The sequence below is a fragment of the Salvia hispanica genome, chromosome 4 (genome assembly GCF_029641045.1).
Source record: "Salvia hispanica isolate PSC_SH4W2 chromosome 4, Shi_PSC_v1, whole genome shotgun sequence".
NCBI classification, from domain to species: Eukaryota; Viridiplantae; Streptophyta; class Magnoliopsida; order Lamiales; family Lamiaceae; genus Salvia; species Salvia hispanica.
This window is the reverse complement of record NC_142695.1, coordinates 19,169,732-19,195,548: the sequence shown is the minus strand read 5'-3', so window position 1 is coordinate 19,195,548 and position 25,817 is coordinate 19,169,732. Positions and strand designations below refer to the sequence as shown.

The following is a 25,817-nucleotide window of genomic DNA, read 5'->3' as shown; positions in this document are numbered from 1 at the left end:
TATTATTTCTGAGTTTAAACACACCCTGTCCGTGTGAATTCTATTTGTACTAAAAGAATGGGTTTCCAAGAAATAAAGATAGTGATATAATCTCACTGGTATTAACTCTACAGACAAGGTATTAAGTGTTATACTCTGTGGAGGTCAGAGTACTTGTATTGCCGACCATTCAAACTAGAGGGAGCTCTATGACATTATTTCCTTATAGCCAAGTCTAAAACTAAATGTCATGTTAGGTTGCGTCCCATGGATTGATAAACTGTTGAAATTTCTGTGGTAATTGAGATTTGAGCTTGAGTATTTGGGATTGCTAAGACGTTGAAATCTCTTCTATGTCCTCCCAAGATTTTTTTAATAATCGGTCAACATTACTAACGCAACTGACATTATCTTCTGTTGCCAGAGAAGCTACTTTCAGAGTCATTACCATTAAGAACAACCAAAGGGAAACATATTGTGCTTCCACATTTCTTACTATTTTGCTATTGACCATGAACTGTTATTAACAAATCTTTGCACTTCAGCTTCTTTTCCATGCTGAATCAACATAATGACAAACATGGCCATTCCATATCTCCATCTTGAGTAAATTTCATATACCAGACTTCTAGTTTCTTGTATTGGGATTTGGGACCTGTATCAAGTACACACATTGGATATTCTGTTGGCCATGTTTTCTCATATTATGTTAATGGTATTTTCTAGTGCAGATTGTGGAAAAGCTTCTAATTGCAGCAGTTGCTGATGCTGATGTTACTGTTCGACGATCCATATTTTCATCTCTGCATGAGAGTGGAGACTTTGATGATTTTCTTGCACAGGCTGATTGTTTGACTGCAGTATTTGCTGCTTTGAATGATGAGGTATTTATCTAATGATCTTAGGCTGGTGGTGCTGTCCTCTGTAACAACCTGATTTTTGAAATGATTTTCAATAGTGTGTCTGTAATAAGTAGCTTGTGGTGCTCCTAGTTCCTAATGCTAAACTTCTTCTCTGTTAAAGCTAGAGTAGGCATGAGTCACTGTACAAGGCTTCGAGCTTTTGAGTACTCTCTGGATAATTTATGCATTTATGCTTTAGATTTGACACGAGCTGCTTGACAATTGGTTTTTCAAGTTTCAGTTGAAGGGTATTAATAGAACCTCAACAAACTAGATGCTTAATTAACTTTGGAGTACCTGACAGTATATTACTAGAAAAACATCTTACATTTAAATAGCCATGTGAGGTAGTAGTTGTTTAGTTGTTATTTTCTATCTCTGTCTCTCTCTCTCTCTATATATTAATGTTGAATGATTAGTCAGCTGTTTAGTTACTTATTTTCTTTCCATGATACAGTCCACCATGTTAGGAATCTTCCAGATTTCTGTTTGTTTGTAATTCAGATCTTAGACAAATTGAGCACCTTGTTTCCACTTTCCCCTTTGAAAAGTGAGAGGACCGAACCATAGTTATCCTGTTTAAAATTCCGGACATGTCCCATTTTACTGTGGCCGAAGCAGTGATTATTTGGTATTTTGGTTTGAGAAGAGTGTAAATGGGCACCTCTTTCTGGTTAGTGGTTAGTCAACTTTTTGACATGCTCCATCTTGACTGTGTTAGGATTTTGAAGTTCGGGAGTTTGCAATTTCAGTGGCTGGAAGGCTTTCCGAGAAAAATCCTGCATATGTTCTTCCAGCACTCCGTCGCCATCTTATCCAACTATTAACATATCTAAAACAAAGGTTTTGTTGAACACGTAAATTACTTAGTACATCTCTTGTCTGTTTTACTTGCTGATCCTGTTGGACTTTATTTCTGTTGTACATATTACCTTTATGCTTAGATATTTTACCACATGCCATTAATAAGGCTCCTGCTGTTATCAGCGCTGATAGCAAATGCAGAGAAGAAAGTGCGAAATTGTTGGGGTGTTTAATTCGCAATTGCGAGAGATTAATACTCCCATATATTGCTCCAGTACACAAGGTTAGATATTTCTGTGTCCCAGGTAGCTTGATCATTTATTTGCTTCCACTCTTTTGTAATTTCTTTTATTTTCAGGCCCTTATTGCAAAACTCAATGAGGGAACTGGGGTGAATGCTAATAATGGCATTATAAGTGGAGTCCTGGTAACTGTTGGAGACCTTGCTAGAGTGGTGGGTATTCTCCTTAATTTATGTTTGTATATGCAATAAATAGTTTCATTAGTTGCTTTAGTGTTTTCTTCTTGTATAGTTATTTTCTCTAAAAAGCCCAAGAGCTTATAATCTAAGTTATCTGATAGCCTCTGTATTTCTAGTATCTGAGTTGCTTTCATATGAGTTGCATCTTGAATCTATTCCTGTCCGAGTTATATTTTTATTATGCTGATAATTACTTTGAAATTTAATCAATGTGTGGGTCCATTTGGTAAAACTGAAACGAAACAAACTACTACTAATATTTTGTTCGAAGTGCAACCATTATTAGCCAAATTATCTCTCTCCAAAAACTAAAATTGAGCAGCGACATCATTGATTCATGGTTGTTATATTATTGAGTATACAAAAGTAAAGAAATAGTGAATGTGCAAATATCGTACTCTAGTATACTTATGGTTCAACGACTCAATGCCAACAGCTAAAAAGGTACTGCATGGCACTTTTTAATAAATATGTCGAATCTGAATTTGAGCACCTCAATCTTCATATGTTGACAGAAGAAACAGAATTCCAGTTACAGATTGAAGTAATTGATTCTTATTCCACTTGAAGGGTTGACAGGGTTAGGTTGTATAAAATATATTAGGGAATATATGTGTAGTTTTAGTCTTTCCTGCTTCTCACGGCATTTTTCTGACTTTGTTATGCACGCTCGACTTCAGTTTATTATTTGATGAACTTGGATTGATCAGAATCTAGGTGCTTGCTAATACTATTAGGCAAGATCTTATGTAAGTCCTGGATGATATAATTTCTGTTTAGTCGACTATGCAACTTGTTTGGATTATCAAATGTGGTGCCTTAAATTTATATAAAGTGGCATGGTTATATTTTACCATTTCTAGGACTAGTAAAAGGTACACAACAATTTTAACCTCATTTTTGTTCAAAGAAAGTTGTAGAAGAGCCCATCTTAAAATGACACCATTGCCTCTCACACATTCAGCCTGTACTGAGGGGTTTGTTAATGCTTGCTGGTAGAACTGCGATTTCATGTTGTCTTGTTTGGCTCTGTCACTTGTATCCTTGCTGACATGCTTGATGAACAAAATACAAGTACTTCAATAGTTCAATTGTAATTTTGTATAACTGTGATTACATGCCATCCGTATTTCAGGGTGGCTTTGCAATGAGACAATATATTCCAGAACTTATGCCTTTGATTGTCGAAGCCTTATTAGATGGTGCTGCTGCCATGAAACGTGAAGTGGCCGTCACCACTCTAGGTCAAGTGGTACAAAGCACAGGGTATGACTTATTTTTATCAGTTTTATTTGTATGTGGGTTTATAATGAAATTCCTTATGTGTTGAGATCAGTCACTCATAAGCGAGTTTACTTTCCACTCTGAGGTCTATCTTCCTTTTATACAATAAAATGCATGCTTGTCTATTTTCTTCTTGAAATATGAAGGGAATGTATAAAATGGATCTCAGATGATCAGACCATAGTGTGATAAAGAGGTGAGGGTCCAAGCATGTCTTTAATCCAGTAAAGAAATTTGAAAACCAGAAAGGGATCAAGGTTTATTCATAAAAATGAATGTGGAAACAGAACCAGGAAAATTTGCTGAAATAACTATCCAAAGTGATCTGATGCCTAAATCCTAAATTTAGCCTTACTTTTTACCACATAACCCATTTCCATAAAGGGCTAAACATTAGCTTAAGATGTTCCTATCAAAGATAACTTGTTAAGATAAATAATGATAGAAACTAATGAATCTTATGCTTGAAGCCAAAATCAATTGATAAACACAAACTATATTTCGATAGCCAAAATTGGACTTATCATATTACTTTCACTAATTGAGCGCTAGCACATGGCTAAAAGCTTAGAACCACATATGTTGGTTTATGCCCATAGAAGTGGTCCTAAAACCACAGCTCCCTTTAGAACTTCAAACACTGAGTAATTTGTTTTTAGATTTCTAGAGGAGGTTTTGTGTGAGCTAAATGGCATTCCTTTCCGACAACTTCTCTCACTATATGAAATCTACATTAGAGTCCTAACTTCAGATTTAGAAGCTCCATTCCAGACTTTTTTCTTATGGAATAACAAGATCAATACATCCATTGCTTCTTGCCTTTTGCAGTTATGTTATAACTCCATATAATGAGTACCCACAACTACTTGGGCTACTTCTAAAATTACTCAATGGTGAGCTAGCTTGGTCTACGAGACGTGAAGTTTTGAAGGTAAGCGTTTTTGACATGTTAATAATATTTTGTTTCTTAACCCGTTATATTCTGTGTGTTGTATCTTTTAAGCTCTACTTGGTTTTTTCTAGGTTCTTGGAATAATGGGTGCTCTAGATCCCCATGCACATAAGCGAAATCAACTAAGCTTACCAGGGTCGCATGGTGAAGTTGCTCGTGCAGTTGGGGATCCTGGTCAGCATATTAGGTCAATGGATGAACTACCTACGGATTTGTGGCCATCCTTTGCCACATCAGAAGATTATTATTCTACTGTGAGAATTTGAATATGAAAGTCATGTTATTAAGCATTAAAACGAGTTCTAAGTCATAAGCTGCTCTTTGCGTTCTTTTTAACGTGCATCTAATTCAGGTTGCTATCAGTTCCCTCATGCGGATATTTAGAGATTCTTCACTTTCTAGTTACCACCAAAAGGTGGTTGGATCCCTTATGTTCATATTTAAGGTTAGTTAATTTAATGGATTCATGGGACGTATTGTTTTCCTATCATTATCAATGCCTCTGTTTTTTTTTTTGCACCAACATTTCCTCGGAAACTTCTTCTGTTACTTTTTGCTGCTTTATTACGATCACTTAAGTTATTTGTTTTGCATCTTGAATTGTTCCGTTTGTTTTGCGAGGTAAGTCCATGGGTCTTGGCTGTGTTCCTTATTTACCCAAGGTTAGTTGAATGTTCTTTTTTAGTACAATCCTTGCTTATTAGTGCTTCTTGTTTTACAGTCAAAGTGATCTGTTACTTGCAAATGCACCTCTCTTATACACAGTCTTGTTCACTGTTTCTTGGTAATGTGTTAGGCTTAAATTTGAGGTACTTCGAAACAGATATGTTGCCGTGAAGCATCGTGAGATGTATTCCAAATGTACTTTGTGAGTGCATGGACATCGGGTGATATAGGCAGATATAGTGTTAACTCCTAAAATAGAAACAATATGAATCTTTCAGTAGCTAAATGAATGTTGGTTAAATTCTAGGAGTACTATAGATGTATTGCTAGCGGATTGTATTTTATATGTACCACATTATTCCGCTATATTTTTACACTGCTGCGTGGACATCTTGTCTCTTGCGTGCATGCTTTTGACTACCTTCTCTTCCTGTTAATGAAATTTCATTGCTTATCAAAAAACAATTTTTTGATATGATTTCAGTTATGCATTCTCTCATGCATTATTTTTAGTTGTTGTAACCAATACATGCCTTTTCATTCTGCTCTCTAGAGTGTGGTTTTTTATCTTTCTCCTCCTTATCATGCCTTGTGATTTTTTTAAAGACAATGTTCTTTCTACCTTGTACTTCACATGATCTACTGGGTAGGATCCCAAGAAGTCCAGAGAGGACATACATAACTTATGAGTAACAGCCTAACATGTTTTCTATTTGTAGATGGGGTTAATTGTATTAATCGTCCCTTTATTAGCTGTATCATAGTGTGTGCATAGAACTATTACTTTGTAGGTTCTGCTCGATTTCTTTTTCTTTCTCCTCATATTTTTAGTTTTTTTGTAAATGTAACTCTCCCAGGTTCTACCCGATCTCCTTCATACTGTTCGTACTTGTGATGATTTTCTTAAGGAGTATATTATATGGAAACTAGGAACTCTGGTTTCTATAGTTCGCCAGGTAGTCAATATTGTGCATATCTCTTCTAATGTTTTCTTTCTTTCTTTATTTATTTTTATCATGAGTTTCCCTTACATACTTATTCTCCTTTTGCAGCATATTCGTAAATATCTGTCGGATTTGTTTTGTCTGGTATCAGAATTATGGTCATCATCCTTCGCTCTCCCTGCTTCTAACAGACCAGTTCATGGATCTCCGGTAAAAGCAACTGAGTCATATTGCTAATGCATACAGTTGTGATTTAATATCTGATTGTTATGTTTTTGGCTTTTGTTTCTAGATTCTCCATCTGCTGGAGCAACTATGCTTGGCTCTCAATGATGAATTTAGGACTCATCTTCCTTTTATTCTTCCATCATGTATTCAAGTCCTAAGTGACGCTGAGAGGTTTAAAGACTATACTTATGTCATTGATATTCTTCGCACTCTTGAAGTTTTTGGTGGTTAGTATCTATACAATAGAATATTCTGCAGAAAGCTCTTTTATATCTTATAAAGATTGAATCTTTGACTGGAACTATTAGGAACCTTGGACGAGCATATGCATCTACTACTTCCTGCTCTTATTCGAATTTTCAAAGCCAATGCTCCAGTTGAAGTGCGGTGTGCTGCTATCAGAACTCTTATTAGGTTGATTTCTCGTGTGCAGGTTGAAGTTAGGCCCATCTTGTTTTTTATAACTCAAGTGCGATTCTGATTATGGTTGAATCATACCTCATCTTTTTTTTCTTCTTCTGTTTAACCAGGTCACAGGCCACATATCAGCTCTTGTGCATCACTTGAAGCTCGTCTTGGATGGGTCTGATTTCCCTCTCATTTTCTTAAATTGCTGAAATTTAAACTCATCAAATACTTGAGTGTAAAGATGGGTGGAGATCTGATTTTTGTGCACAAATATGTTTCTTCAGTCATTTTGTTAGATTTATTTATTTATAGATCTGGATATATTATTAATTCCTACAAAATGATTGCCTCATGAATCATGTAATATCATAATTGCTTGCCTGTGTTTTGGTGATACATGCATCTTCTCTTGGATTGATGTATTATTACCTTTCTGAAAATCCCTCCCTGAGATTTTGCTTCTCCACTGCTGGCATTCTTGGGTTAACAATCTGAAGGGTAGTAGGGCGTGCTGTTATGATAGCTAGATGCTATTATCAGAATATGAGAAGAAGTTAAGTGTTTATTTACTCAGGAGGGAAAAATTGTTTGTTTCGCCTTTTTAGTTAACATGACTCGTTGCATGTGTTTGTAAAAAACAGTATCAGATATCGTTGGAGAGTGTAGCTATATGATTAGTTTCTCCTTTATTTTGTTTTGGAATGGACGTAGTCCTTAGTCAGTAATTAATAGTACTAATATTATGCTTCCTTCTTTAAAAGAGGAGGAAATCTGGAATCTTGGGTGTAGGCGACTAGGTCTAATCTTAAAGTCTAAGTGCTGAAGAAATGGTATCGTTGCATACTTATATGTGCTTGGTGACATATACATGTTCTACTATCTTTTGCCTGTAGTCTTCCTCTCGCTCTATTATCAAAATAGTGTTTTTCTTAAAAATTATTCCCTTCGTCTCATAAAAATAGTCTTGTTTTTCTATTTTGATCCATCCCACAAAATTAGCCCCTTTCTATTTTTGACAAGTTTTTCTCTCTTATAAGGTGGGCTCCATTCGTCACTAACAATACTCCAATCACTTTTCTTTCTACCTCTCTCCTACTTGACCAATTTCGCATTAAAACCCGTGCCGTCCCCAAAGTCCCTATTTTTATGGGATGGAGGGAATATTTGGTTCATTGTACCAGCGTAATTTTATTTATCTATCCCATCTCTTAAGTGAGGCACCCGTTTTGCAGGAAAAGTGACGAGCTTAGAAAGGATGCTGTTGATGCACTTTGTTGTCTAGCTCAGGCTCTTGGAGAAGACTTCACTATCTTCATTCCCTCTATCCGTAAACTTTTGGTCAAGCATCGAATGCGGGTACTAACAAAGTGAATTTATCCTATTTAGGCTTATAATTTGTTAGTTAAGGTGATCCTCTTGTCTGTTAACATTATTTTTTATTTCTTCACCAGCATAAGGATTTTGAAGAAATTGAAGGTCGCTTGGAGAGAAGGGAACCGTTGATCCTTGGCAACCGTGCTTCTCTGAAACAAAATTATCGGTTCCCTGGTGAGGTTATCAGTGATCCTCTAAGTGATATGGAGGAAGAAGGTCGATCTGATCCACAAAAGCCTCATCAGGTACGTTGAGCTTTTCTTTGAAGTGACAGATTTTATGTGGAAATTTATATTATGTGTAGTACATTGTACTTTAACCTTTTTTCCCTTTCACCTGTCTCATTTCCTGATTGGTGATGGGGATTACAATGATATTGTGTAGCTCATTGCTTGATGTTGTTGAAAATACAACGCATCCCTGTTGGAACTTTTTAGTAAGTAAATCCTAAAACACTTAAATACTTTACTGAGTTATTTGGTAGGACTGTATCCAATCCTGGCAAGTTGAGCTAACTATATAGTTACATTGCGGAACAGCTGAATTGTTGGATAGCGCTGCTATAATGGTCTTGGGCTGATACTGTTTCACTTAAGTGACCAAACAATAGCTCTTGTCCTTAGTTCGTAAAATGACCCCCACAAAAGAAACTGGCTGTAGGTTTTTGAAGTTAACTATGATGTTGCCTTTAAATGTATAGACAGATATGAAAATTATTGGTGGGGCAACTCAGCCTTACAGTATTTGGGTAACAACATGAAAATTCTATATTCCTTCTGTTTATGAACTGAAAGTATTGAATGGTTTTCTATCCTTTTTCAAATAATTGCAGTGAATGTCAAAAGAATAATGATCTGGTTCATTTGAAATTATGGTCTGCAAATTTTCGCTTCATATTATCATTTCAACCTTTGGACAAGAAGCTGTCAAACTGAGTTGCTTTTATATTTGTCATAGGTTAATGAATCTCGATTACGTGCTGCTGGGGAGGCTTCTCAACGCAGTACAAAAGAGGACTGGGCAGAGTGGATGAGGCACTTTAGTATTGAACTACTGAAGGAATCGCCTTCTCCAGCTTTGAGAACATGTGCCAAGCTTGCCCAGCTGCAGGTCAATCTCATTATTTCCTTTGTATTGTAGTCGGCTGGCTCTTGCTTCAGCAAATCTATAACTATAGACTAAAGAATGGAATGATTTCATTAGATTACTAGTAATAGAACTCCTTCTGTCTTTGCAGCCATTTGTTGGAAGGGAACTATTTGCTGCTGGTTTTGTCAGCTGCTGGACACAGCTGAATGAGGCTTGTCGGAGACAGCTAGTACGGAGCTTGGAAATGGCATTTTCCTCTCCAAATATACCTCCTGAAATTCTTGCTACACTTTTGAACTTGGTATGCATTGGACAGTTTGTCTTCTTCAGTTGCCAGTTTCATAACCCTAGAAGTAAATGCTTAATGCTGGCCTTGGCACAAGATCAGTGGGAAGTTGAATTTTCTTTTCTTTAGTCTCTACATCAAGAACTAAAACTGATCTCTCTGAATTATTGTAGAATTTATTTTTGAAACTTAGTTTGATTGGGTTGTTCAACAATGGCTTCAATCATCAATATCACTGTATCCACTATTTGTGCTGTATACTTAACTTTCAGTGTGCTGGACAATTTCTTTTATATTCTAGGCCGAGTTTATGGAACATGATGAGAGACCCCTTCCTATTGATATACGGCTACTGGGTGCCCTTGCAGAAAAGGCAAGATTTTCTAACAGCAGCTGCATGGCATATAATTTAAACTACATTGAGTAAAGGAATCTATCATAACTTGTGTATTTCAGTGTCGTGCATTTGCAAAGGCTCTGCACTATAAGGAGATGGAATTTGAAGGTGCATGCTCAAATAAGATGGATGGCAATCCTGTTGCTGTAGTGGAGGCCCTTATCCATATAAATAATCAATTACACCAAAATGAGGTGACTGCATTTTCAGTTGGAGTTTCAAATCTCTTAATGATTTGCATACCATATTTATGAAGTCTGAATTGTGTTCTTCTGTTCAGGCTGCGGTTGGAATATTGACATATGCTCAACAAAATCTGGGTGTTCAACTGAAGGAGTCGTGGTAAGTTTAATCGATAACAGCTTCCAAGATCCATTTATTGTTTTCAATGGTTTACTAGGTTCCTTGTCCCCCCTATCTGCACCTGGTGTATTGCACCTGCACGTGTATCCTAGCAATGAGAATATATATGCTCGTATATGCTCATATTTTGTTTACTGAAGTGAGTTGCTTAATTGCTTTTTTAAAGGTATGAGAAACTTCAAAGATGGGATGATGCTCTAAAAGCTTACACTGTAAAAGCCACTCAAGCATCAACTCCACATCTGGTTTTGGATGCAACACTAGGTGTGTATATCTGTATAAAATAGAGTATTCGCTTGACATGTAAGTTAGTTTAATTTAAGCAATCATGTACGACTGTTTTCCTGATGAAGCCTACAGGGAAGTTGTATTATATACTATATAGTTTATTATATTGACCTTTGTTCGCAAATAAGTCTTGATTAACATATTATTGAGAACAATGATTGAGATTCCTAAAATGGCCATAAATCAAGTCCCTTTTACCTTATAATTAAATGATTCACATTCTGTCTCGTTGTTATGGCCCTCCAGATGCCATTTATTGGCTAAATTTCCTCTGTTTTTAAGGAATCCTTGCTCTTCTTTCAGCTGACTTCAGAATATTACCATATTACTAGTTATCTGATTCTGCAGCAATGACCCTACCCTCTCAGACAGCCATTTTTCTTTAGAGTTCTGCTAATGTGTTTCCTTTAACAACTGTACTAATAGGGAAAGAAACTCTGAACATTTTGTTTCATACTACAACTGCTAGGATCCTCCATTGTGCTACTTCCATTAACCCATTTCTTTTGGTTTCCCTCAACCTAGCCTTTCGTTGGTAATGCCTATCTTCCTCTCTTTGCTTTTAAACCCATGTTTGGTCAGGACATGTTTTTTATATTGGTTGTAATGCACCACGAAGAGTCATTTGCTAGATTAGCAAGCCTTCATCCCATGAACCATTTGTTGCTTTATAATGTGATTTTGTGTTACCAATAGCATGATTTATTCATGTTTTGTCTGTAAGGGCGAATGAGATGCCTTGCTGCCCTTGCACGGTGGGAAGAGCTCAACAATCTCTGTAAGGAGTACTGGACACCTGCTGAGCCAGCTGCTCGACTGGAAATGGCACCAACGGTTTGTTTCCTATTTTCTTCTGGGGCTTTGGAGTTTCTTCTCATGATGTCATTGTTTTTCCAGTCAATATCTCAGATGTGAACCTGGACAGGAGTAAATCAGCTTCATTCTTTTCAACCATGATTCTAAATCAATTTGAGATCCAAATAAAATAAGGACTTCATGCTGTCATATAATTAAAGAAAAACAAGTAATACCTAACTTCTATTTTTATATTACCATACTTAAATTCTTTGTAATTAGTGTTTGTTGTGATGCGCTTGTTCGTATGCCTTGAATCTGTAATCTGAAAACACAATCTGAATACAATCTGTACTCCTTTCCTGCCTGAGGACGTAGCCAACACATACAATATGTACTCCTTTCCTGCCTGAGGACGTAGCCAACACAACGTTGGTGAACCACTTAAATCTGTGTCTCTTTACATTTCTGTTAGTCTCGATTACACAATTACTCTAATCTGTCATAACAACGCTAGTAAGAAATTAACTTCTCCCAACCTCAGCTGTTACTAAGCTTATGACCTATTAATCTAGGCTGCTACTTCTGCCTGGAACATGGGAGAGTGGGATCAGATGGCGGAATATGTTTCTCGATTGGATGACGGAGATGAAACCAAGCTTCGGGTCTTGGGTAATACTGCTGCTACCGGGGATGGGAGTAGCAATGGAACTTTTTTTAGAGCTGTATTGTTGGTCCGTCGTGGAAAGGTAGCCCTTAATTTTTTTTCTTCAGTAATTTTGTGTTAAATGCTTGGCTGACATGTCTTGTTCTTTTACATATTAGTATGAAGAAGCACGCGAATATGTTGAAAGAGCAAGGAAATGCTTGGCCACAGAAGTTGCTGCGTTGGTTAGTTTTCTTTTTTCTTTGTTATTCCATATATACACTGATACAAGTTTTCCTTATATAGTGAAATTCTGCACTTCTCAGAAATTGTATTAGTCTTTTTTTGTATCGCTGTTCTCATTTGGATGTTCCCTATACCTACTGCAGATCCGAACTTTTATCTCCTGCTCTCTGATAAGATAATAATAAGTTCTGTAGTTCACTTATCTTGTAGTCTAAAGATTAGTTTACTAAGGGAGTGTTTAGTTTGTGGATTATATGTTGTTCGGTTGGGTGCACACTGCAATCAGCCTGCTACTTAATCTCAGTGATAGTGGCACATAGTATTAGTCTTGCCTAATGAGTCTTGTCCTCCCCCTGTTAGGCTGTTACAAAATCAAACTTCGACCAATCTAATATTAAGGGACCGAACATCCCCCAAGTATTGCACTTAGAATGATATCAGAGAAAATGCTCTACAATCTTTGGTATAATATGCCACTTTCTGGTCTTACTAGTTATACTCTCCCCATGCTTATTCTGTCCTGGGTTTTTATTAGATGCATATCCATTATATTGCTTTGCTTCAATTTCACGATTTCTTTATGCGTTGCTAAATCTAGATGTATTCTCAAATACGCATACGTTTCAACCATCCAAGTTTACATTTTACTTTTTCTGAAATTTTATCGATTTCCACATTCTAGGTTGTTGAAAGCTATGAACGTGCTTACAGCAATATGGTTCGCATTCAGCAACTGTCGGAATTAGAGGAGGTACATGCTATTCTGCCATTTTACTTTGATTGCTGCCTTTGGCAAATAGCTCAAAATTTCATAACTGTTGAATAAATAGAATCCTAATGACATATCTGATGGCAACTTTTGTAATAGGTTATGGATTACTGTACCCTTCCTGTTGGAAACACTGTAGCTGAAGGACGGAGGGTTCTTATCCGCAACATGTGGAATGAACGCATAAAGGGCGCAAAAAGAAATGTTGAGGTAAGACACCAATGAGTTACTAATCTTTTGCTTTCAATTTGGAAAGTAATTAGAATTTAAAAGTTTCCAGTACAAAACAATGGTTGCTATTATAACTTTTTTCTTTCCAGATTGAAATTTATGTAATGATCTGTAAATTTTTTCGAAGTTTGGCAACTGTTCTCTGATCTTCAGCTAAAATTGATACATTAGTGTCTCTAAAGTAGTCCACAGGATCTGACTGTAATTAGATGAATTACAAATGAGAAATGAAATATCATCCTGGCAATGTCTTGTATAACTATCGGTTAGGAGTATAAGATTTTGAAATGTTCTAGATTTTCGTGATTTTCTGTTTTTGCTTCAGATTTTATCCATTATTTATCAACTTTTCAAAGCCAGGCATTGATTTCATCAGCTCAAGCTTCGTTGAATTAAATTTACCATCATTGTACAAAATTGCTCCAAAACTTATGTGATTCTAGACGCCACAAAAAATTATGCTGTTCAACAATGAATATGTTGTGAATGGACCAATAAAAGTTTTACAGAAGGAAGAACACCGTGCTAAATGGTTCCAGAACCACAACCCCAGGTTTCAAATTTCATACTCTATATCGGTCATGGTGGGCATGGCATATTTTATAATGATTAGAAGGAAGAGAGAGACTCAATTTTGTACTTGATGTTATTTGAAACAGAAAATAAGCTTAATCTTCATTTGTGTGTTAAAAAGAACTTCTGGGGTTTCTAGACATGCATTGCATCTTTTAACTTCTTAACACCATACTCCTCCGTCCCATAGAAATAGACCATTTGGGATCGGCATGAGTTTTAATGTATAATTGGTAAAGTAAGAGAGAATGAGAAAAAGTAGTTGAAACTGGGTAGTGGATTGTGGGGCCCATAAATGATAAAGGAAAAAGAAGGAGAAAAAGGTTTCCATAAAAATGGATATGGACTATTTCTATGGGACGGCGAAAATGGAAATATGGCCTATTTCTATGGGACGGAGGGAGTATTACATTGATGTTGCACAACTTTTGGTAGCATTGGTTGAAGGAGACATCACATCATAATATGCATAAGTTTGCAATTTTGTGAACAAGTATGCACGACTACTCTAAGCAATGAAAAATTTGTATATTTTGATAACAAATAGGAACCTTGTGAAGTTTTCTGTGATGACTACCTTTATTCTAGGCTTCCACTTGCATCTATCATCTCCGTACTCATATACTATTGTTTTACATTTTGGTATAGTGTGGCTGTAACTTTAATTTCACAGGTTTGGCAAGCACTTTTGGCTGTCAGGTCACTTGTCCTGCCACCTACAGAAGATGCAGAGACATGGATAAAATTTGCGTCACTTTGCCGTAAAAGTGGCAGAATCAGTCAGGCTAGATCCACATTGACAAAACTCTTACAGGTTTGCGATGGAGATTGATATCTGACATATATTTGACATGTATATGCTAATATTATATTACTCATGCACAATTTGATTTTCTTTTTGATGGAAAATATAGTTTGATCCAGAAACAACTCCTGAAACTGTAAGATATCACGGAGACCCACAAGTTATTCTTGCTTATTTGAAATATCAGTGGTCAATTGGGGATGACCATAAACGGAAGGATGCATTTTGCAGACTAAAGGTTCATAGAATTTATGTAGAACATCATACTTGTTTTCTGTCGTTGTCATAGTGATGAAATGGTTTGATATCTTGCTGTACCTGCAATTCCTATTTTATAGGATTTGGCATTGGACCTTTCAAGAACCCCTGTGCATCAACCAATCACACAGTCTGGCATACTTGGTTGCTCAAATGTGTCTCTCATTGCACGGGTTTATCTCAAATTAGGAACTTGGCAATGGGCACTTTCCTCTGTTCTGGACGACGACTCTATACCAGGCAAGAGTACTGTGTGTTTGTTATGCAACTTCATCTGCTTGTTACCATTCCTTGAGGGATAAACCATTGGCTTTTGTGATTGATGATTGGTTGTTTCTGCCTCCAGAAATCCTTGGTGCATTCCGTCATGCAACTCACTGTGCAACCAAATGGGCCAAAGCTTGGCATAAATGGGCTCTTTTTAACACAGCAGTTATGTCTCATTACACTTTCAGGAGTTTCCCTAGTATTGCTTCTCAGTTTGTCGTTGCTGCTGTAACTGGATATTTTCACTCGATAGCTTGTGCGGCTCATGCTAAGGGAGTGGATGATAGTTTACAGGTATTGTATTTTGGGGTTGTTCTTTATTATTGTGAGACTATGGGTCATCAAATCCTAGGTCTTCTGCGTTATTTAAAGTAATTTTTGCTGAAAATTGGATGGGTGTTTTCTTCTATTTGATCTATCATGTTCTAGTTTTGTTTGAGAATTCTTCTGTATTGTTTGGTGTGGTTGTAATTTTTCATCTGTTTATTAGTGCTTTTATGTTCTTTATTTCAACAAGCATTCTCATTAGTGAGATGCTTAGTCTCAGGTTCGAGATATATCCTTGACATTCTCTATTGTATGATACTGATATTACCTTTTTTTGTAAAATTTCCACATGCATTGATAACCCTATTACTTATCATTGTGATCATGGAATTTCAGGATATCCTTCGTCTCCTGACTTTGTGGTTCAACCATGGAGATACAACTGAAGTTCAGATGGCATTGCAGACAGGGTTTTCCCTTGTTAATATAAACACATGGCTTGTTGTTTTGCCTCAGATAATTGCCAGGATACATTCCAATAACCATGCAGTAAGGGAACTGATACAATCCCTATTAGTCCGAATTGGTCAGAGTCATCCACAGGTTCGTTTTGGAAGATAACCTGTATAATCATATGTTTACTAGCAGAAAATAGCATCAATAGTTAGTTTTGATCAAATTGACTATGTTTTGTTTATTCTCTTAAAATTTCTTAGGACAATTTATTCATGCAGCACTAGTTCTAAATTTGGTGCAATTTTGTTCAGTCGCATCTAGGAAGTTGATAAGCTTTTCAGCTATGCTGCATTGTGAATAATTGGTGTTAATAATTTTTGAAATTTTTAAAGATTGTTATTTTTCGAACGGTAGTTTTCCATTAGGAAAGGAAAAAATGGGTAGTTTATTTCTAACAATGAGTATTAAAAAAACACTCAGAAAACAGTGAAGTGCTCGGTCAAACTTAAAGTCTGCCTGTGTTCATTATCTGACATCTGGAAAAAATGCAACTTTTCCTGAGGTGAGCATGTTACACAATTACGGACAATAGTTCTAAGGACATAATTTATGAAATTGGTGTTTAAAGGTTAAAGTGGAGAGACTAAAATATGAGATAAAATAAAGTATTAGAGAGAATGAGAGATTAAGAAGAAGAGAGAATAAAGTTTTTTGCCAAAAAAGGTAATGACTCAACTAACTTGGGACAGCTCGAAAAGGAATACGAATCAACTACCTTGGGATGGATGGATTACTTTTTAAGGATCACTTCCACCATGGAGGCTCAACAATTTACTAGCAAACCAAGAATCTAGGAATTAGCTGAACACCCTCTTCCCAGATATCTAGAACTATCTCAACTTATGTTTTCTTGTGATGGGGCTTGAGTCAGAAGTAGTATTGAATCTAATGCTAATGAGGTAGGAAGTCTGACCTATTAAAAAAAATCAGAACTAGGAATTAGATAACCAAGTTGATACTGCAAGACAACATTTGATATTCAATATTAGGATCTTAGTGAATGCATTTGAAGTATAAGTTAATGTAAGTATGTAACTGATACTAGACTAGTGTAATGAATAGTTTGGTACTTTGATTATCCTTTTCTGAACCTTTTCACTATATGAGCATCTCTTTATTGTTTACATGTCTAATTTAATCCTGTTACGCAGGCTCTTATGTACCCTCTTCTCGTGGCATGTAAATCCATTAGCAATTTAAGGAGAGAGGCAGCGCAAGAAGTGGTTGATAAAGTTCGACAACATAGTGGCATACTAGTGGATGAGGTAACGTAGGAATGTCGTAATGATTATTCTCTGATGTCTGCTGGAACCTTTATCTGATATTGCTTCTTGAATTAAAAGGCACAACTTGTGTCCACGGAATTGATCCGAGTTGCAATACTTTGGCATGAAATGTGGCATGAGGGTTTGGAAGAGGCAAGCCGCTTATATTTCGGCGAACATAACATTGAAGGCATGTTGAATGTCTTAGAGCCATTACACAGAATGCTTGAGGAAGGAGCAGCAAGGAACAATTCAACTATAAAAGAGAAAGCCTTCATTCAGGTAGAGCCCCTATATACAGTACTACTTGTTTCTAATATCATGAGCATATATTTTTGAAGTTCCAAAAACTTTAATAAGATGGTACTCATAATAGTTTTCATTTTCCTTTATACATATTCCTCTATGTGCAAAATGATCCTCTCTTCCCTTGAAACTATTAAAAGAAAGAAAATTGACCTTTTTTTATGAGTTCACTTCAATCATTCCAGTTTCATTTTTGTTTTTGTTGATTGAGAAACAATTTGCTCTTCAGGCATACCGGCATGAACTTTTGGAGGCCTATGAATGCTGCATGAGATACAGAAGAACTGGAAATGATGCAGACTTGACTCAGGTATGATTTGTAAAAGAATATCATCATGTTTCCACCTTTATTGAAATTATGTCTGACTTTATTACTACCTGCTTATTTAAATCTGTCCAGGCTTGGGATCTGTATTATCATGTGTTTCGGCGTATAGATAAGCAGCTTCAATCGCTGACCACTCTGGATTTGCAGGCAAGAAGAAATTTCTAACTGGTGTTTATTTTTTACTTTGGAGAAGTTGCTGACTGATTTTATTTTATTTTTGGATAAACTAGTCTGTCTCTCCAGAGCTGTTGGAATGTCGTAATCTGAAACTAGCTGTGCCTGGAACCTATATAGCTGGTATAGTTGGATTATTTGTCAAGCTCTGTGCTCCCCCCAAAGCCCTAAAAACACATATGTACATCCCATGTGGGTATATATGCATTACGGATTGCTATATTCTAATGAAGTCACAATTTGTTTCCCAGATTCACCTGTGGTGACAATTGCATCATTTGCACCCCAGCTTGTTGTCATCACGTCCAAACAACGACCTCGGAAGCTGACAATTCATGGAAGTGATGGGGAAGAACATGCTTTTTTGTTGAAGGGGCATGAAGATTTACGCCAAGACGAGCGTGTCATGCAGGTGTTGTTGATACTTGTATACTCTGTCAATAATGGTTCTTTTTCTAATATCAAAGTGTCATGCTGTAATTTTTTAATCTTGTAACAGAGTGATCCATTGTCTTTTCCATTTTAAACAATTAACGTTGTTGCATTTCTCCATCAGTTGTTCGGTTTGGTAAATACTCTACTAGGCAATTCTAGAAAAACTGCTGAAAAGGATCTCTCTATCCAAAGATATTCAGTCATTCCACTATCCCCAAACAGCGGCCTGATAGGATGGGTGCCAAATTGTGATACCTTGCACCATCTCATTCGTGAGTACAGAGATGCTAGAAAGGTTTAACCTATTTCTCCTATTCCTCCTTTGTGCACCTCGGCAAATCTCTTATTTATAGTTATGGGCTTTTCCTGGTAGTTATGGCAATTATTTCTTGTTTTGTAGATCACTTTGAACCAGGAGCATAAGCTGATGCTTGGTTTTGCTCCAGATTACGATCATTTGCCTCTTATAGCAAAGGTTGAGGTGTTTGACTATGCACTACAGAATACAGAAGGCAATGACCTTTCAAGGGTATGGATTGCTCATGGATTGGCTTATTTTGATTTCTTTCCCCCATGGAAGTATGAATTTCCATGGATTGACTTATTTTGGTATGGAAATGGTAGGTGCTCTGGCTAAAGAGTCGCACTTCTGAAGTATGGTTGGACAGGAGGACCAACTACACAAGAAGCTTAGCTGTCATGAGTATGGTAATATTATGTTCTAAAAGCATTTAGATGTAGACATGTATAAAACCATGAAAAAAGTTAATAATAAAATGGTGATTATGAACTTCCGTCATATCTGTATATGTATGGTTCAGAGTTCGGACTTACATATGTATTTGATGTAATTATGGAATTATATATTGTTTTCATATAATTACTAAAATACAAATTATATATTATAAAGAGATTTTTAAATGAATTATTGGTACTTGTATATGTTGGATTACTTTATTATTTAGTGTAGAATTTCAATGGCTCAGTGTGATATTTAAAGTACTCCAATGTTAGTACATTGGGATAAGGGGCACCTTAGTGTTAAATTTTCTTCTCATTACATCCCTGAAACACAGTGTGAGATATTCATCTAGCTCTATCAGTTAACATAAAGTTTGAAGTGATCTCATTGTTTTATTGTAAAATCAACTACATAGATTGATTTTGATTTTAAATACTTACTCCCTTCGGCCCACCACAAGTGATCAACTTTCCATATTGGGTTGTCCCACCAGTGATCAGTTTCCTTTTTTAACAAAAAACAAAACTTTATCCCTCTCTCTTACTTTATCCTCTCTTTCTTACTTTATTCTCTTTTACTTTTTCCTCTCTTATACTTTTTCCTCTCTTATACTTTATTCTCTCTACTTACTTAATATAGTACTATATCATTTTCTTAAATCTCGTGCCCAAAAGAAATCCATCACTTGTGGCGGGTCGAAGGGAGTATTCATTTTGGTGTAGAACAATGTCAAATAATTTGAATACTATTTAAGTGTTGGCAAGTTAATGTTAATGAAAAGAAAATAGTTTTTGGCCCTAAATTTGAATAATACACATTTGTTTTTTTCACAGAATTCTCTTGCATGTTGAACATTTTCTAGCTTTAAATTTTACTCCCACCTTTTCCAGGTTGGGTACTTGCTTGGCTTGGGTGATCGGCATCCAAGCAATCTCATGCTGCATCGGTTCAGGTACCAAAGATATAACAAATTTATGATTGTCAATAGTTTGATTTTCTTAGTTTATTTAGAAAAGATATTGTTGACAGTGGCAAGATACTGCACATAGACTTTGGGGATTGCTTTGAAGCTTCAATGAACCGGGAAAAGTTCCCAGAAAAGGTTGGACAGTAAATTTTGTTTTCTTTCTTTTCTTGAAAAATGTGGAAGTTTGTGCATTTGTCTTAGTAATAAATATTGGCTGGTCTAGGTTCCTTTTCGGCTCACAAGAATGCTTGTTAAAGCAATGGAGGTCAGTGGTATTGAAGGAAATTTCCGCTCCACTTGTGAAAGTGTCATGCAGGTTTTACGGACTAACAAAGATAGTGTTATGGCAATGATGGAGGTAAAACTCACTGTTTCAGATGCTTTTAATAAATCTTATGTCTGCTTCCAAATTTATTTGTTTTCTGGTGATAACTAGGTTCATAATTGTGATGTTATCCTTGTATATTAATTTGTCCTATTTATTTAGGAATTAAAATGATAGGCTTTTCTCTTGTGTTTGGACTACTGAACAAGTAGGTTAATTGTAATAGGGCATTCTCCAATTCATCAACCAATATGCTACTCCAGAAGTTAATTCAAATATGCAACACTCCGATCTCAACTTTATCCAGGAAGTCACTTAGGGTTGACTAATTGAAACATACTTTTATATCTAGATCTAACTTATAGCTAACTTTTAGACATTTCTATATTATCTGCTTATAGTTGGAACAGTTTTGACTTCATCCAAGACCCTGAGATGTAGTTTCACAAATCCATTTTATCTTCTCAAATAGTATAACAATATCTGGTTGGTGTCCAGGCATTTGTGCACGATCCCTTGATAAACTGGCGTCTTTTCAACTTAAATGAAGTCCCTCAAATATCTACCCTCACAAGTAGTACGCATGCCCAACCTGCTGTCAACGAAGAGGAATCTGTCCCCAATAGAGAGATGCTTCAACCACAGCGAGGTGTTCGCGAGAGGGAGCTCCTTCAGGTATGCCTCAATAGTCTGAATTTTTCTCGCTTGTAAACCATGCTCATGACGTTAAACAAAACTGCTTTATAGGCTGTAAATCAATTGGGCGATGCTAATGAGGTTCTGAATGAAAGAGCGGTAGTAGTCATGGCAAGGATGAGTAACAAACTTACTGGAAGGGATTTCTCTTCCATACCATCGAGCTCCATCCAACATTCCCTAGAGCATGGTACCTTGATTTCTGGTGACACTCATGAGGCTGACCATGGATTATCTGTCAAATTACAAGTCCAGAAGCTTATTCTTCAATCAATGTCACACGAGAATTTGTGCCAAAACTATGTGGGGTATGTTTTTTGTTATAGAATTGATGGTTGTTCCAAATGAATCAAATTCCCTACTTATTGGTAGTAACAGTTTTCTCTAAGCTTAAGAATCTCTTTTTAATTAGTTTTTATTTGCATCTTTCAGTTTTTTTTGGATGTATTTGTATTTGACAAAGTGTTTTCATGCTTCAGGTGGTGTCCTTTCTGGTAAGGTGTGAAGATTTCTAGATGAAAAAAATATGTATCAGATGTTTGTAGTTGTAAAATTGTTGAGTGGAGTCAACAATTTCTTTGTAAAGAATTTAGCTTTCTTGGACAAGTTAGAATTCTATCCAATTTCCAGTTACTGTTGAACAGATCATTGTGTATATATGTGTGTAAATATTGTACAGACCGTGAAGTTATTTTGTAAATAATATACTACTACTATATTTTATTCCCCCTTCTATGTACAGTATGTTGGATTACGAGCTAGTACTAGTAGTATAAAACTCAATCGATTATTTTATTGTTTTATAAATTTGGAAAACCGAATTTATGTGTAGAGTAGTTATTCAAACTTAAATCGCCCGATTATAAATTCTTAAGATTAAATCTTGTACCTAGTTTTTATTTTGTACAAAAATTTTCAACTTTTTCTTCATACACATTTTCACCTGTCGAAATTTATGTACAGTAGTTTAGCACTTAATCAATCATTTAACACTTTTGTAGGTTATATTAGGTTTTCATCATGTTTCAGTAAAGCAAGAGAAGATAAAAATCGGGCGATTAAGTTTGTATTAAACACACAGAAACTGCAAATGTTGCAAACATGAAGGCACTCCACTCATTAGAAGAAATGTTGCAAACTAAGTCATTCACAATACAAGAACACTAATCAGAACTAGACTGGTCTGTTACGTTTCACATCAGAGACGTGCCTCAGACGCTTGTTTTTCTACTACTACTTCTACTACAGTCGCTACACCATCAAGTAGAAATGGTGACCTGCTTCCTGATCCTGCTTGATCGCCTAACAGGAGTCATAATCTCATCATCTCCACCCCCCTGCATATATACATACATTAACATTCAACTTTTATACTACATTTCATTAAGTGACATATATACTTTGTGACACTCACATTAGTCTTGATGGGAATTCTCTCATAAGTGGTGAAGCTTCCATAAGAAGGTGACTCTGATGAAGAAGCCAACTTCGAATACTTTCTGGCCTTCCTCTCCGAGCTCTCTACTTCATTTCCTCCACCACTCCTCGGGTAGCTGCTGCTCATTTCCCAACTCTCTGAACAACCTTCCTTTTCTTCCTCCATAGCCTTAGTTTTGTTACTTCGACTAACTTTAGACGATGATCTGGGAATCATCTTGTACACCAAGGCCGCAACCCCAACTACACCTGCAATGAAACAAGTTATTCCCACTGCCATAACACTTCCTGTTGATTCTGTGTCAGCATTATCAGATGCTCCAATACTGATGTCGCCTTGTGATATCTCTGTTTCCGTTGCAACTTCGACTTCAGTTTCTTCACTCTGATGAGCAGCAGTTGATTGATCAATTGCAACTTCAGTTGCAGCTTCCACCTCAGTTTCATCATTCATAGCTGATTGAATTACAGAATCTGGAGCAATTTCTTGATACATAGCTGATTGAATCACCTCAGTTTCTTGATTCATAGCTGATTGAATCACAGAATCTGGAATAGTATCTTGATTCACAGCTTCCTCACTGTAGTCATCAGCTTCTGCATATGGTTCTTCCTCTTCAACTGCATCAATTTCATCTTCAAGATCGAGCTCCCAATCAAACTCCTCATCTGCTTCTTCTGTTTCAGTATCCAACTCATTTTCAAACTCTTCCTCTTCTTCAATGCTCTCCACTCGTTTCAGAAAATACGCCTCCTTCCTAGCATTCTCTTGCAGACTAGACAGGTTCATGAACTGCACCTGCACGGGAGCTTGTTTCTCGCCTTCAACCAGCGCGAACACAAGAGCCACAGAACTGGCCGCTACACGGCCTAAACTCGATCTTGCAGAAGCAACAACAGCTCTTGATTGTTCATACAAGCTGCTACTCAAATCAGATAACCTCAGGTCATTCTTGAACAACGACTGATCAAATAAAGGAGCACGTGTCACAGAAACTGACACACAAGCTGCTACCAACAAAACCAGAACCATAGAGAAACACATCAATCTACCCACCCTCCTTGGCTTCTTCCCATCAATCCCAACAAATTCCTCCACCAAGATCTCCTCAGCTGCAGCTGTACTAACCGGCAACGCCAAAGAAGGCAGCTCGGAGACATGATCAACAGCTTCTATCTCTTCATCCATTCCAATCACCATATCAGCCGAGGCCTCACAAGAGTCTGAAAAGCCCTCAGACATCATCATCTCTTCCATTAAGCTATATTCAACCTCATCTGAATCCAGCTCGGTTTCCTTGTTTAAAAGCATCTCAACTATGGGATTCGGCTTGTAACGAATAAACTGAGGCCTCGGCGACAAGTAGTTGGTTTTCGGATCATACGGCAGGAGAGAAGGATCAGCATCAAGTGGCGCAATGGGAGGCTGAACAACCTTTGATTCCACATTCAAACCATCAGAATCAGTAATCACTGATTCAGCTGAATGCTGAGAATCTGAAGGAATCTCCGAAAACGACACCTTCTTGCAAGGCTTCGAAACTGGTTTATGACTCTCAACAACAGCAGCCTTCTTGTTTTCGGAGCCAGCAAGATTTGAGTCGGAGAAATTCTCATTAGAGAAAAAGAGGGCTTTTCCATTAGTCAACGAGATGGAGGTCCGAATAGGCTCGTTCCTCTCCACCAGCACCTTCTTCCTCGGAGAAGGAGTGAACTTCGAGGCTGCAGAAATCGTGGGAGCCATGAAATTCTTGCAGCCCTTGGCCGGCGACGGCAGTTTCGAACCTTTCAAAATGCAGTCTTTTTCATCATTCTCTTTTTCTTCCCAAGATTTACCCACAGATCGTCTACCCCCAAAATCTGCCAATAGCAATCAAAATCAGTCAACAAGAAACAGAGGAAGGGGTGAAATTTCGAATCAAGAATCAAGAAGAGTGTGAGATGAATGAATTACCTGAAGGGCTATTAGCAGGAGTGAAGGGATCGAGGCGTCTCTGATTGGTGAGAAGCGAGGGTCTGTTGCCACTGAAGCTTCTGCGAATTGTTGAATTGGTTTCGGGGTTTCTTGGGTTTGGATTGAGGGGTCTGGAGGAGAGTGGGGAGGGGGATCTGTTGGAATGAGCCGCCATTGAAGATGGGGGCTTTCGAGTTTCTTTGTTTTGGAAATCAGAGTGGAGATGGGAGGATCTTGAAATTGAATTAATGAGGATGATTTTGTGGGATTGATATGATTTGAAGGAGGTGATGTAACGGCTAGTTTTGAAGACGCACTGTAAATTCAAAATCATTCATAAGTTGACCGTTGCCGTATGGGTAGAAAAAGGATGAGTGACAGCCGTTGGATCAACCCGTATTATTGCATTAGTGTATGATTGTATCTTTACTTTTTCTTTTTCTCTAGTATCATATTTTATTTCCAGAAGCTGTTATGCAGTTTGAAATTTTTAAAAAGTAAGATGCAAAAAGTATAAATATATACACTAATACATGTACAAGTATTGGAGGACAAATTAAGATAGATTAATTGTACAATCAAATTGATACTTGATACAGTATTTTTTATTATTATGAAAGGTTAAAGAAGCTTCACTGTTCACACTTCACATTTCTGTCAAATGTTTAATTAGATTGCTTATGATGAAGTGACCTGATGATTTTGTATGAAAATAACCAAGCCAATTGAGATAACCCTAACCATCCTCACTCTTGGTATATAGAAAATGCTAATTAAATCGCTCTATTCTCTTGAAAAGAGAACACATTTCCTATTCTACCCACATCTGCCCTCCACAAAAAGCATATCGTGAAAAAATTTCCGAAGGTGGCATCTGTGTATCGATCACTCAAGAGTCAAGACTTTGACCTTCTCTCCAAGACTACCTCTCCGATGAGTACATATCATTCCCACAAGCATTATAGGCCCCCAATTTCTGTAGTGCCTCAGAATCAATACCGCTTGGAAATTATTCCTTCAATCAATGAAAAGAGATAACACTGAGTATAATTGGGAACAAATTACGTGGAAATAATTGTTTTTTATCATTATTTGAATTGAGTCTGCCCTTTGTAAACAGATTGAAATCAATATTTCTAGTTTCATAACTATCCCATAAAATTTATGAACTATATCAAGCATTTTGTAGTTTGTAAAAAGATTGGATCTTCATCTCATTTTTTGGCGAGTGCAAAACACATGTACTACGAGACCACAACTAGGGGTGTGCATTCGGGTTTCGGTTCGGTTTTTCACCCAAACCGAACCGAATCGAACCGAACCGAAAAACCGAAAATCGAACTTAAAAAACCGAACCAAACCGAAAAAAT

The 25,817-nt window shown here is 36.8% G+C and overlaps 2 protein-coding genes across 2 annotated transcripts in view; one reads left to right on the top strand and one right to left on the bottom strand.

The window, feature by feature from the left end:
- The window catches only part of LOC125193642 (serine/threonine-protein kinase TOR-like), a 30,739-nt gene extending 8,960 nt beyond the window's left edge, over positions 1 to 21,779 (top strand). Inside the window, exons 11-57 of the mRNA XM_048091481.2 lie at positions 711 to 863; positions 1,603 to 1,724; positions 1,869 to 1,968; positions 2,044 to 2,139; positions 3,302 to 3,432; positions 4,279 to 4,381; positions 4,474 to 4,656; positions 4,755 to 4,847; positions 5,029 to 5,064; positions 5,926 to 6,024; positions 6,121 to 6,222; positions 6,305 to 6,467; positions 6,549 to 6,673; positions 6,771 to 6,823; positions 7,881 to 8,004; positions 8,100 to 8,267; positions 8,980 to 9,132; positions 9,260 to 9,412; positions 9,699 to 9,770; positions 9,854 to 9,988; positions 10,075 to 10,136; positions 10,324 to 10,421; positions 11,170 to 11,279; positions 11,816 to 11,989; positions 12,066 to 12,131; positions 12,815 to 12,883; positions 13,001 to 13,111; positions 14,379 to 14,519; positions 14,620 to 14,748; positions 14,849 to 15,008; positions 15,115 to 15,329; positions 15,699 to 15,905; positions 16,970 to 17,083; positions 17,162 to 17,365; positions 17,619 to 17,699; positions 17,790 to 17,864; positions 17,948 to 18,014; positions 18,143 to 18,303; positions 18,448 to 18,621; positions 18,727 to 18,855; positions 18,951 to 19,034; positions 19,959 to 20,020; positions 20,098 to 20,170; positions 20,259 to 20,393; positions 20,859 to 21,035; positions 21,108 to 21,364; positions 21,536 to 21,779. Of these exons, the coding sequence (XP_047947438.1) occupies positions 711 to 863; positions 1,603 to 1,724; positions 1,869 to 1,968; positions 2,044 to 2,139; positions 3,302 to 3,432; positions 4,279 to 4,381; positions 4,474 to 4,656; positions 4,755 to 4,847; positions 5,029 to 5,064; positions 5,926 to 6,024; positions 6,121 to 6,222; positions 6,305 to 6,467; positions 6,549 to 6,673; positions 6,771 to 6,823; positions 7,881 to 8,004; positions 8,100 to 8,267; positions 8,980 to 9,132; positions 9,260 to 9,412; positions 9,699 to 9,770; positions 9,854 to 9,988; positions 10,075 to 10,136; positions 10,324 to 10,421; positions 11,170 to 11,279; positions 11,816 to 11,989; positions 12,066 to 12,131; positions 12,815 to 12,883; positions 13,001 to 13,111; positions 14,379 to 14,519; positions 14,620 to 14,748; positions 14,849 to 15,008; positions 15,115 to 15,329; positions 15,699 to 15,905; positions 16,970 to 17,083; positions 17,162 to 17,365; positions 17,619 to 17,699; positions 17,790 to 17,864; positions 17,948 to 18,014; positions 18,143 to 18,303; positions 18,448 to 18,621; positions 18,727 to 18,855; positions 18,951 to 19,034; positions 19,959 to 20,020; positions 20,098 to 20,170; positions 20,259 to 20,393; positions 20,859 to 21,035; positions 21,108 to 21,364; positions 21,536 to 21,554 (5,718 nt within the window). The 3' untranslated portion in view covers positions 21,555 to 21,779. The remainder of the gene's footprint in view (positions 1 to 710; positions 864 to 1,602; positions 1,725 to 1,868; positions 1,969 to 2,043; positions 2,140 to 3,301; positions 3,433 to 4,278; positions 4,382 to 4,473; positions 4,657 to 4,754; positions 4,848 to 5,028; positions 5,065 to 5,925; positions 6,025 to 6,120; positions 6,223 to 6,304; positions 6,468 to 6,548; positions 6,674 to 6,770; positions 6,824 to 7,880; positions 8,005 to 8,099; positions 8,268 to 8,979; positions 9,133 to 9,259; positions 9,413 to 9,698; positions 9,771 to 9,853; positions 9,989 to 10,074; positions 10,137 to 10,323; positions 10,422 to 11,169; positions 11,280 to 11,815; positions 11,990 to 12,065; positions 12,132 to 12,814; positions 12,884 to 13,000; positions 13,112 to 14,378; positions 14,520 to 14,619; positions 14,749 to 14,848; positions 15,009 to 15,114; positions 15,330 to 15,698; positions 15,906 to 16,969; positions 17,084 to 17,161; positions 17,366 to 17,618; positions 17,700 to 17,789; positions 17,865 to 17,947; positions 18,015 to 18,142; positions 18,304 to 18,447; positions 18,622 to 18,726; positions 18,856 to 18,950; positions 19,035 to 19,958; positions 20,021 to 20,097; positions 20,171 to 20,258; positions 20,394 to 20,858; positions 21,036 to 21,107; positions 21,365 to 21,535) is intronic.
- Positions 21,780 to 22,097: 318 nt separating this feature from the next.
- LOC125192308 (uncharacterized) lies at positions 22,098 to 24,721 on the bottom strand. The gene is made up of 3 exons (XM_048089844.2): positions 24,448 to 24,721; positions 22,471 to 24,353; positions 22,098 to 22,393 (listed from the first exon to the last, which is right to left on the bottom strand). Exons 1-3 carry the CDS (start codon positions 24,620 to 24,622, stop codon positions 22,316 to 22,318), a joined length of 2,136 nt encoding a protein of 711 aa, XP_047945801.1. The 5' UTR covers positions 24,623 to 24,721; the 3' UTR covers positions 22,098 to 22,315.
- Between the last annotated feature and the right edge of the window lie 1,096 nt (positions 24,722 to 25,817).

What these genes read in the sequence shown, in the direction of transcription:
- LOC125192308 (XM_048089844.2), bottom strand. Translation starts at nt 24,622, where the DNA reads ATGGCGGCTCATTCCAACAGATCCCCCTCCCCACTCTCCTCCAGACCC. An exon ending in TCCTGCTAATAGCCCTTCAG is followed by an intron (nt 24,354 to 24,447) that starts GTAATTCATTCA and finishes TGCTATTGGCAG; the next exon opens with ATTTTGGGGGTAGACGATCT. An exon ending in GAATTCCCATCAAGACTAAT is followed by an intron (nt 22,394 to 22,470) that starts GTGAGTGTCACA and finishes GTATATATGCAG; the next exon opens with GGGGGTGGAGATGATGAGAT.